The following is an 11,821-nucleotide window of genomic DNA, read 5'->3' on the forward strand; positions in this document are numbered from 1 at the left end:
TCATTCCTAAAAATAGGGAAGGAGTGAAGAGAGAGTCCAGCATGTCACAGACCAGGTGGCCCTGCCCTTTCTTGGTGAGAAGACAAGGAACAGGCATCAAAGCCATTCAGTTTTCCAAGGTGGTGAGGGAACTCAGAGGGGTAGTAATGGTGATGAAGAATGTCTCAGTCCTTCTGGAGGTTTTAGGTTTGAATTTTGGAAAGCTAGGATTGGGAGCAGAGACCTTGGGCTGCCAGTTATACTTGCAAAGAAAAAGTTGCCATGATAGGTGAGAGCAGGAGTGACACCTGATATTGTGGCATTTAGATGTCTGAAGGCATCAAGCAGGACTGAGGCATGTGCTGCTTGAAGCAGAAATGGATCCAGGTTTGTGCTACGCCTGGCTCCAAAAGGACATGAGATCAGATGGTTACAGTGGCACACTCTGGCCTCATAATCTATTTGTCAGACCGCCTGGCAATCTGCACAAACCCTCCCTCCTGACCTCATAACTCCCTCAGATTCCTATCCTTGGGCAATTAAAAAATTTAATTTTTCTTCTGCGACCAAAGGTGAAGTGACTTGGAAGGCAGAGAGTGAATTTCATATGCCATACTTAGTGTGCATGTGTGTGGAAGTGCACAGAATGGTAGTAGGATTTACCTTTCTGTTCAAATTTGTTTTCCTGCATACATGCCATTACATTTATTTACTGTTGTGTCTGAGGATAGGACACTGCAAAACACTGGTAAGAGTTGCTCTTTCCTGTGTTTTAGAAAGACCCTGTTTATATGTATTCAAGACTGTAGAGTCCTCACAAAAACCAGACCTTTCAGAAATGACTTGGAGTACATCTGCATGGGCAGGCTCCTCTGTGCTCCTTGCTGGCCAGACACATGCCAGCTCCTGGCCAGCTACATTTGGAAAGATGGAGAGTTGCATTAGCATGGCTCTGTGCCCAAGTGAATATAAACTACCTCTCAGGAGGACTTATTTGCCCAAGTTAAGTGCCAGGAGGAGAGTTGTGAGCCAGGTGAATGACTGGTGGCCACAGTCCCTTTTTTCTGCACCCCCAGGTGCTTGGATACATGCCTATCATATGATGAAGATGCTAACATCTTGGGCAGGTGTCAGAAGAGGGTCTGTGGCTCCTCCAGGTGAGGTTATGCACCTATCAATCCAAGCATCAGGTCCTGTTCACATATGGAGGTGGAAGGAGATGGCCTGGCTGAGGCTGTGGGCTGGACAGTGTCCTGTGGGCTCAGCACAGCCTGCAGGCCTGGCTGACCTGCTGACCCTGTGGTTCATGTCTGGCCACAAGCTAAACCAGCTTGTAGGTGGGAGTGGGCAAAGCTCTTGCATTCAAAGAATAGCTTTGTGCTGCCTGACCCATCCAAACATAAAATCTCAAGACAAACCATCTTGCTGTTCCCATCCTGGTCAGAAAGTAAAGCACAAACTCTGAGGACGTGCAGCCACATCTGTTTGCAATGTGACAGTGAATACCAGGTCACCCCTGTGTGAGACCAGCCACGCTGAGAGCTGCAGGCTGTGACCAAGTTGTCCAAACTTCTTTAAAGCTCTTGTCTGTCTGGTGAGACTCTACCATTGCACAGGCACTCCTGTTCAGGTATGTTGTGCTGAAGGCAGCTCTGCACTGAGCAAGGGCTTCAGGGACCAAGAGGTTTTTATGGAGCCACTGTAGGTGATGGTAGCATCCAACGCCTGGAAACATTACCAAGGAAAATATGCTGGTAGCGGAGTCCAAAGTTTGATTTATGTGCACCTTTCAGATAAAGGAGGTTGGGATAAGTTGAGGGTCAAGTGAATAGTATGGTGTCATTTGTAAGAGAGATCCCAGAAAATTTTCCATGCACAGTTGCTTCAGACTCCCTTGGCACTGATGCTCTCCCCACTATCTTGCTGTTGCCAGAAAGCTCCTTTGGCAAATGCTGGCTGCTGGCAGATGCATTTTCCATCTACACTGCAGTATTAGAAGTTCTCTACGTGATCTGCCTTCTGTGGAAGAGGTCCCTGTAGGATTTCAGATGCCCTGGCACGCTGAATGTTTCCAGAATATTCCAACCCCTCATTTTAAGGCACATCATACCTTATGGACTATGTATGTTTGGGCTGCAGTTTGCCCTTAAATTGTCCTCAACACAAGCTCAGTCTAGGTAAAAGCAAAAGCAAGGGTTTATTTGGGACATACAGGAAGACAGCACCATTAATGTGGCATAGATGGACATGTGACAGGAAGGAAATGCCAGTCATAAGCTATTTGAGGTGGTATTTTAATGGCACCTCTTGTTGATACCCAAAGGAAAAGCTGTAATTTCTTCCCTAAGACTTGTGGGCATGTACCTGACACTGGTGCACAGACAGCATTTCTATTCAGTGTCACAAGAGCGTCAAGAAAAGGAAGGTTTGCCTTTACATCCCACCCTTTCCACATGGTCTCCCTGTCTTCCACCATGATTTCATTCTTCTTTTTCCCTACTTCTCAGTACCAGTTTGCAAATTTTGACTTCTCTTGCACTTGATCATTCTCCAGTTCCCCTCATAGAAAATGCTTCTGTCCTTTTGATAAGGTCAATTTAGTTATCACTTGTATGCCCAGAGATGACAGCATTGCTTGGCTAAACTCTGGACAGAATAGCAGGACACTGTGAAGGACAGACACTTTCCCCTGCCATGTGGGGCAGGGTTCAGATACAAAGGAGGGGCCTTTGAAATTCTGAGCCTTCTATGTTATACAAATGTGGCTCAATAAAGGCACATATGTGGAACCAATGCCTGCAGAGCCAAAAAATTATCTTCTAGGGGCTGTTCAAAATAGTAATTAATCACTCTGGAGTGATGGTAAGTGTGAAGGTGAGAGATACTGTGACATAGCTGGTAAATACTTTTGGTGTTGGCAATTATTTCCAGGGGAAATGGTGGGTAGAGAAAAGGAACAGAGGGCAACTATCGAGGGATTCATTTTATTCTTGCTTAAATGTGGTTTCAGTTGACTTAAACCAGACCTAACATAGTTTTGTGTATCAGTTTAACTAGATTGGTTTCTATCCATGCCTTCCATTGAAATGACACACACATCTGTTTTTCCAAGACTGTGGTATGGTGTGGATATATTTACTGGGCTTGCTGCCATCTCTAGGGGTATTTGGCTGACTTTGTAACAACTATAGACCAAGTTATAACTTCACAAAAGTCCAGGTTGTGTATGGCCCACACTTGGGGCTGCCAGCAAAGGTGGCTAAGAAATGTCCTTCAGAGAAGAGTGGAGCTGGTCTGAAGAGAATGACCTGAGACAGGCCTTGCTTTGTATTATTTCCTGTTCCACTTAAAGGTGTAAAGATTACTCTGCAAATGATCAGGAACTTCTTGCTTCTGCGTTATGCTCTGTTGCAGCAGAAGTGTGGCATGTCCTGTGCTTGTGGTTGGCATTGGTAGCAAAGCATTCTTGAAAGAGACTTGTCAGGTTTGGTACTTGCTCACGTTGATGGATCTCTTACCTCCTCATCATTTTGAAGTTACAGAGAAAAAGAAAAATCTTTTTTACTCTGTTTCTTAACTGCTGTGTTGTTACTTCAGGGTTTTCCTGTTTGCCTGCAAATAGGGATTATTCAAAGCAGAATCACTCAATCCTTCTTTGGAGGTGACCTCCAAATGTGCAATGTAGAGGTGACCGAAATGTGCAATTCTCAGTTTTGGAACCATTAAGAAACCCTTGAAACTGCTAACAAGCAAAACTTACTCTGTGTAGCCAAAGCCTCAGTTATGGGTACAACTGGATTGTAGCTTCTCAGCAGATGAATAAAGTCCAATGACCCCCAATTTAAATGCAAATTATACAAGCAGATCTCTCTGTACCCTCCTCTCACATTTTAAGGATCCTTATTCCACCAAGCAGGATGAAGGATTCACTTCTATATTCTTTCTAGATTGTCTTCTGAGTATCTTTGACAGTCATGTAAGTCACAGGCTGTGATATGTCCTCTAGAGAAAGTGAGAGTGTGATATATCCATATCTGTGAACATGCTAAAAACTCAAGGCTTCAAATATTAATCCTAGAATTAATAGGAAAAAAATGAAGAAAACATAAAGCTTTAAAGTTTCAAAACAAGCTTGGCAAAGTTAAGAACTTGCTTGTTAGAAAATTCTTGTAAGCAAACAGATTTGGAAAAATCAGGAATAGGTAGGAATTCACAGTCTGAACCTGTGCTTTGTAACTCTGGTTGTTCAGTTTAGCAAGGGAACTCAGGGTTGGCTCTTTACAGTGGTAACTAATATGACATCTCTCCCTGGTAACTGGTGTGTGCACTTTTCTCCTACTGAGTTGATAAAGTTTAGCTCTGGGGCAAAGGAAGACTGAAATCAAGACATTGTATTTAATAATTTATCTATATATTTTATTTCAAACAGATCATTAAATACTCATACATGCATACATATGCATTTTCACTTATTCTCCAGACATTGTAAGCAAGGGAGTCACTTTCTGCAGTCTGTTAATGAAATAAATGGTGTAAAGAGTCAAAAGCAGGATTACTGTGGGTTAAATACACCTCACTTTGTGCTGTATTTGCTTTGTGATTGTTTGATCTCCGTATTTTGGTCTTGGATAACTAGAAGATGATACATGGATTCAGCTGTCTGCCTGTTCTCCCTGATAGAGGTGCTCTTTACAGCAGGGCTAACAAAAAATATTGTCTGTAGTTGTGTTCAATCTCACCTTTTTCAGCAATTTCAACTAAAACAGGCTGGAGTGGAACTACTTGTGTAAAAGCCAACCTTCCCTTCTGCTGACCCTATTGCATATTGACAACCTATGAAAGAGAGATAGGGACAAAGGCTGAAGGAGGTGCCATCTTTACTTACCACAGCCAAAATAGCCCAAGGTTGTCTGACAGAGACATTAAATGAACCAGGAAGGTGTTGCCTTTAAAATAAATGCTAAATTAGAAACTTAGACAACACAACAAACCTTTGAACTCTGGAGCTAAAATATGTGAGCAGGTTTGAGCATATCAGTACTGTTAAGAAGTGAAAGCAGAGTCCATAGTGGCACTTGAAAATTCAGTTTCTCTCATTTACTTTAATGGAGACTTGATGCAATGCTTCTCTTTTATGCTTTGGAATGAATGACAAAAGGAGTCAGTGGCTCAGCAATAACTGGTAAACATTCCTCCCCATGGCTAGTAATGGGAATGACTACTCTGACTTGGCAACACAGAAATTCGCCTTTTGTTAATGTTGCCTGGGTCAACAGCAATCACTTCAGGCTGTGCTTACCCAGTGCTGTTTTTCTTAATTTTTTATGAATCTGGGTTAAAAAAAAAAATTAAAATTAAAAAAAAATCGCAAATATTATTACTGTCTCAAGGTTTTCTCTCCCCATTCTATTTCACCCTAGATGTGTCAGAAAGAGTCAGATATAATCTCACTTTCATTCTCACCATCATATACTGACACAGAACACATCTTTCTAGTGCATCTCTTAACACCTGGCATCACCTATTCTCTTTTTTCTCTTTTCATCAAGCAACACTGCATTAAACTCTTCTTTTTTTTTTTTTTTTTCTAGCAGCAGACCTAGATTGGTCTCAAAATCCTGCTGGATTTTTTCCATGTAAGATGATACAAGAAAAAGTTGTCCTTTATTTTTGATCCTCAGTGTGCAATCTCTGCCTTGGTGAAATTTCACCTGCCCATTCAAACACTGTCTTTTCAATTCCCTTTGCCTCTCATCTGTAATTTTCTACCTTGTTGGAAATGCTGCTTCCCAGCTCCTCTGGGTCTGTTTATTCCCTGGTCAAATTTTTTCACCAGTACTTCTTTGGTCCTTTTACAAGAGTCTTCCTTTTACAAGAGTCTTCACTTTACTAATGCAGAAAGGGAATCTCTTACAAAGAATAACCAAATGAAAATAAAAGTTTTCACATCAGAAAACTGAATTCTTTTAGGCACAGAACTAATTTTCCTTGTTGTTCAAGGAAGCTTCCTCCAATTCAGAATGTTGCCTATAAATAATCACTTCTTAAGCTCAAAATTGTGCCATCTCTTTTTCATAACATTTACTTTCAGTTTGCTACCATTCTTGGTAGTATTACACAGTATTATTTTCCCAGGTCAGAACATGTGAGCATCCCTGCTGTGCAGAATGGTCAATTCCATCATTCGTAGCATAAATATTGTATAAGGCGCTGATATTACTGACACGCATATATATCAGTATTTTGTTAACATCTGTGGTACAACATATGGAATCCCTTTTAAATTTTGTGCGCATGATTGAAAATCCTGACACGTCCCCTTTCTGCACTCTGTGGAGCAGGATATAGCTTGAAACTGTGTCTCTTCATTTTAGTGTTACTTCTGGCTTGAATCAGTGCTGCTGCACCGTGAGCCAGCTGACAAAAATGCTGAATAGTGCAAAGTCCAACACGCTTTCAGCCACTTCCCACCACGAGCCCCCAGGCAGATGATAAAGCGTGTTTGCAGTGGGACCAAACACTTCACTGACTGGGGATCTTCCTGCAGACCAGGAGAGAGCAGAAATTACCAAATTACCTTTTTTTTTCCCCCCCCCTAAAGATAACTATGCCTGGAAATGGCAGATCTCTTGACTGACGGAGCCATCGTTCCTTGCAGCTTTTCCCAATGCCTTGGGTTACTCTGTGGCAGGCTTGCTTCCCTCTCCCATTTTAAAAGGGAATAAAATGTCTGTTGAAATCCAAGGTTGTAACAAAAAAGCAGAAGGAAAGACTGAGGGATGCTATTAATAAAGCGAGGGCCCTTGCCAAGAAATGCTGAGTTTTTCAGTGGCCATTTTACCACCCTTGCTTCTTTATTGAACTAAGCTGTTTTTCAATGAGGCTGTCTCATTTTGCAGATGTGGTTCTGGGTGCTGAACATCCTCCCATGTGTTTTGTTTTGCAGGAGGCAGCACAGGAACATCCCCAACCACCTCCAGCACGGGGACCCCATCACCATCCGCTTCTTCTCACCTTCTCTCTCCATCCTGCTCTCCTCCAGCCTTCCATCTGGCCCCCAACACTTTCAATGTTGGCTGCCGAGAGAGTCAGCTTTGCAACCTCAACCTGTCTGATTATCCTCCTTGCGCCAGAAGCAACATGGCAGCGCTGCAGAGCTACCCAGGGCTGAGCGACGGGGGCTACAACCGGCTGCAGAGCAGCAGCGCTTCTGCCTCGCAGCCCTCCGAAACCTTCATGCCTCAGAGGACTCCCTCCTTGATCTCAGGAATGCCGGCTCCTTCCTCCCTGCCCAGCAACAGCAAGATGGAGGCGTACAGTGGCCAGCTGGGATCTTTCCCCAGCTCCCAGTTTCAGTATGTCATGCAAGCAGGCAACCCTGCCTCCACCTCCTCCTCTTCACACATGTTTGGTGGCGGCCACATGCAGCAGAGCTCCTACAATGCCTTCTCCCTGCACAATCCCTACAACCTCTATGGATACAATTTCCCTGCTTCCCCCAGGCTGGCGGCAAGCCCAGAGAAACTCACCACCTCCCAAAGCACTTTACTCTGCTCTTCCCCCTCCAGTGGGGCCTTTGGAGAGAGGCAATACCTTTCCACAGGGATGGATCATGGGATGCACATGATCAGCCCTCCCTCCAGCAACCAGCAGACGGCGGCCGCCTGTGACAACAGGCAGTACGGAGCGGTCCAGGGCTCCTCCTCACAGATGTCTGTGCCCATGGTCTAACAAGCCTTGCCTCTCCTTGGCATCGAAGGCAGCTGGACCTTCATCCTTCCCAGGGGTGACCCCATCCCAGTACTCTTTTGCCTTCAAACTTATAGTGGAACTAGTATTGTAACGATAAACAAGAACATAAGCCATCTAGGTGTGTGCCCCAGAACCTGCTGGAGAGCCTCGACTGACAGCGATCGCAGCTTGTTGTAGCCCAGGGCCTCCAGACTGGCACGCAGCATCTGCTTTTTCTGGACATTGCAGAAAAGAGGGCATGACTTTAACGAGGAGCTGGAGAGAAGCAGCTGAATTTACTGAATTTTGCATTAACTTTAGGCAGTGTGAGCTTTCAGCGTGGAGGGATCCATTCCCTGTGCTGTCTCCTCCAAGTGTTGAAGAAGGGCAGTCTCCCAGAGCTTCATCCTCTGAGGCTGCGCTGCCAAGGCTCTAAAGACCTCCTCCTTCCCAGACAGTTCCTCACTGCCAGAGTGGCTCAGGCCATTTCTGAAACCAGCGAGGCCTGTGGGTCTTCCTTCCACTGTAGCACAGGAATGGCGCTGTGGGGCTGGATCTTCTTCTGAAGAGGTTTCTCATTCTCACCATGGTTCTGCCCAACCGGCTGTTTCTTTATGGAGGTCGAGCTCACCAGCACCCAGCCTGCAGATGAAGGTGGGAGAGAGAGGAGAGAAAAGTTTTAGCTCACAAATGAGCCTCAGACAGAAGTGGGGATGGAACTTTGGAAAGGTGAATGAGGGGAGGGGGCTCAGCTCCTGTTGGCTTGACTGGAAGTAATGCAGCGAAACGGAATGGATGACAGCCTTTGTGGGGAATGTGTGTCTCCCATAGCACTCATCCCACTGGGAAGAAATTGTCCAGACTGAGCTCATGGGGAAGAGTGATGAGAAAAGAGAGTTCTACAGGAGTGCAGCTGACCTTGCATGCGAGAGTTGCCGTAGAAAACCATTAGCATTTCAGAAACAGTGTGGTTGAGTATTTGCCAACCTTCCACCTGCCACATGGTCTCTGCTTAACCAAATAGATCATTGCCTTTTAACATCTTCTTTTCTGTTTTTTTTCCCTTGTTCTTTTTTTTCCCTTTTTTTCTCTTCAAATCCTTTAAAAATAAGAAAACAATTGTAGCTTGGTGCAAGCTATGCATTTAAGTTGTGTGAAAATGCAAATACCAAGTAACAGAATACAGATATTATTGAGAGTTGTTGTGAGGTGTTGTAGATAAATGTATTTATATGCCTAGTGGGGTATTCAATATTATGAATATAAAAGAGGGCAATAAAAATGGTATGTAAAATATGTATGAAGAAAAAGCTGTATAAAGATTTGCCCTATGCACGGAACTCTGTTTCTAAGTGCCAAGCACAGAAAGCGCTAAATAAATCTTTGCAATTGTTCCTTCTGTGTTCTTCTCTGTCTGTGAGGCTTCCTCAGTGGTTTTCTAGAGACAGACATTTTAAAAATACTGCCACATATGTTCGCACAACAGAAGGGGTGAAGATATGGTGCCAAATTGTGAAGTCCAGGCAATATTGCAATAAAAATAAAAAATTCTGTCTTCTCAAGTATTTTAAAAATTTAGTCCTTGGAGTTTGTAAGTTGTCTTCTTCACAGCAAGTGTCTCAAAATGTTATTTTGATTATTGAAGGAGCTCTTCAGAACAATTTTTCACAGTCAGTACAGTCAATGATACTTAAAAATAGCAATATAGTTTATTTATAATATAAAAATAATTTTAAATTGCAATTTGGGGGAATATGTCAGTTTTTTATTTGCACTGTAATTCTAATATGAGATTGAGACATTAATACTGAAAGCTGTGGGAGGCTGAAGCCCCTTTAAACCTGGCTGTAAGTTATGGCTGCAGAGTTTACAGCTTTCCTTCTGTCAATAAACTTCTTTTCCTCTGAACTGAAAAAGTACCAGAAAGGTAGAAAGACCTTTAAAGATCAATTCTGCAAGCATTTCTTTATTTTTGTTTTTACAAGGGAAGATAAATATACCAATGCCATTCCCAGTTCTGTGCTAGTCTGTCTGACTGTATTCTGCCTCTTACTGTGTCTGGCCTTGGATGCTGCTGAGAAGGGTAGGGGGGATTATGGATGGGGACAATCTGTCCTTCACCTTGTTGTCTTTTGTTTACCCTAATAATGAATTATTAGTTTAATCTTGACCAGGGAGTTTTAGAGCCTTTCTAAAATCCTTTCTGAATCTTTCAGAAATGCCCTTCAAACTGTGCTTTGATTTTTGTTTTTGGGCTTAATTCCATTTTTATGCAACAATTTCTACAGGTTAATAGTATGTTGTGTGAACCAGCATTTCTTTCTTCTGGCTCTTTGCATTAGATTGCTCTTTCTTATTTAATCAGTTTAATTCTTTGTGAGTCAGTCTGTATTTCAGCTAGAAGAAGAGACTCAACAAAATCAAAATCATTGTCTGTATCAAAATACATGTGTCTAATCTGGATTAAACAAAACAAAACAAAAGAATAAAAAATGATCACTGGAAACAATAGCTCAAAAAAGCAAAACACATATGCAGGGCACAACTCCAATATTAGTGTGAAGAACTGGCATCTAAGTTTCCACACATTTTTGTAGGAATCCATGGGTAAGAGCTTTGGAATGGTCACCCAGACTCTTTAGCAGTGTGATCCTTCATGTTATTGAGTACTTTTTCCCCTGATCCTACCATATTCTTCAGAAAATCTTACTGCATTAGTACAAATTGAAATTCCTTTTAGTATGAAGCATATTGACCCCAGGGTGAGCATTCATGGACCCTACTTATAGACATATTTATTTAACTCTTATGGGGCACATAAATAAAATGAGAGAGCTTAGATAGCTAGATAGTAGTTATTCCTTAGTGTTTTGTTGCTGCAGGGTCAGAATAGTCAGCATCAAAACTGAAAAAAATAGGAAAAAAATATGAGAGGCTTCCCTGTTCCAAGATGTAAAGTTGTAAGTACACAAATAATTGTTGGTGTGAAAGTTGCACTGACAGTTTATGAGGATTAAAAACAAGGTAACAGTGAAATGGGCAAAAAATATTTCACTTTTTCCTTGGCAGTCACTGGGCAAAGTGAAACCAGAACAGTGTTTGGGAGACAGTATCAGCAATAATGGGACAAATTTGTTGAAATTATTTACTTAGTGCTTGTTTAGGTGCACAAGGGTAACACTCCCCTGAGCAGATAACCTGCTTAAGGCCTTGACACCACCCCAGAAAAACGACATGAGCATTATATTTGAGGTGGACCCACGTGTGACAGGAGTCTCCTGTACAGCAGTGGCTCTTCTCCCACTGCCACCCACGTATGGCCACAGGGCCCTGAGCCATTTGCCACTTCTTACTGGGGCTTCCCAGAGAGAGGTGATAGCAGGGGAGAATGGGAGAGATGCACTGGGATCAGTGTGAGATCAACCATGTCCAGCTGGCCTGGTGGGCAGCCCGGGTTGCAGAACACCCAGCAGCCACCCCCGGCAGGCTCCCTTTCCTTGGGTGACTTCCCTGACCACAGGGCTTGGGAGCCCTCCTGGCATGGTCCCCTCTGATCCAGGAGCCCTTTGATGGCTCATTTGCACAGCATGTGTGTGTGGGTGGCAGAGGCAGCAGTGCTGTGGTTCCTGTCTCCTTCCTTCCTTCCCTACTTTACCACGAACATTTGAATGCTTTGGGCAGTTAAGCAGCTTTGGGATGGAAGTTCTCACATGTTTCTTTAGAACAGACAGTGCAGGAGGGCAGGGACCTTATTAATTTTCCCAGTGCAGGGAAGGCCACCATGTAACATCTCATTCAGAGAAGCCACACAAGGAACAGGTGTCCTGCATGCAAGCCCCCAGCCACAAGTTTCCTCTGGCATATGGATGTCATTTAACACCAGAGGATCCACCCAGAGCTGCAGAAGCCAGAGGGTCTCAACTCTACCTCTCCTGGGCTGGCCCATTTGGCCTTAGCCCATGCAGGCTTCTGGTTTCCAGTCCAGGAAAAAAGAAAGCTCTCTATCTCCCCGTTTGCTGCTGCAAATCTAAAAGGTCAAATATCATGTACCTCTCTGAAGAAGTATCACTTTGTAAAAGCTGAATCCAAATCACAGAAGGAGTAATGGAAA

General features: G+C 43.4%; 1 protein-coding gene across 1 annotated transcript in view; it reads left to right on the plus strand.

Moving 5' to 3' along the window:
• The window catches only part of TBX15 (T-box transcription factor 15), an 89,581-nt gene extending 80,304 nt beyond the window's left edge, over positions 1-9,277 (plus strand). Inside the window, exon 8 of the mRNA XM_036406789.2 lies at positions 6,926-9,277. Within this exon, the coding sequence (XP_036262682.1) occupies positions 6,926-7,710 (785 nt within the window). The 3' untranslated portion in view covers positions 7,711-9,277. The remainder of the gene's footprint in view (positions 1-6,925) is intronic.
• The last annotated feature ends 2,544 nt before the right edge of the window (positions 9,278-11,821 follow it).

The sequence above is a fragment of the Molothrus ater genome, chromosome 2, assembly GCF_012460135.2.
Source record: "Molothrus ater isolate BHLD 08-10-18 breed brown headed cowbird chromosome 2, BPBGC_Mater_1.1, whole genome shotgun sequence".
NCBI classification, from domain to species: Eukaryota; Metazoa; Chordata; class Aves; order Passeriformes; family Icteridae; genus Molothrus; species Molothrus ater.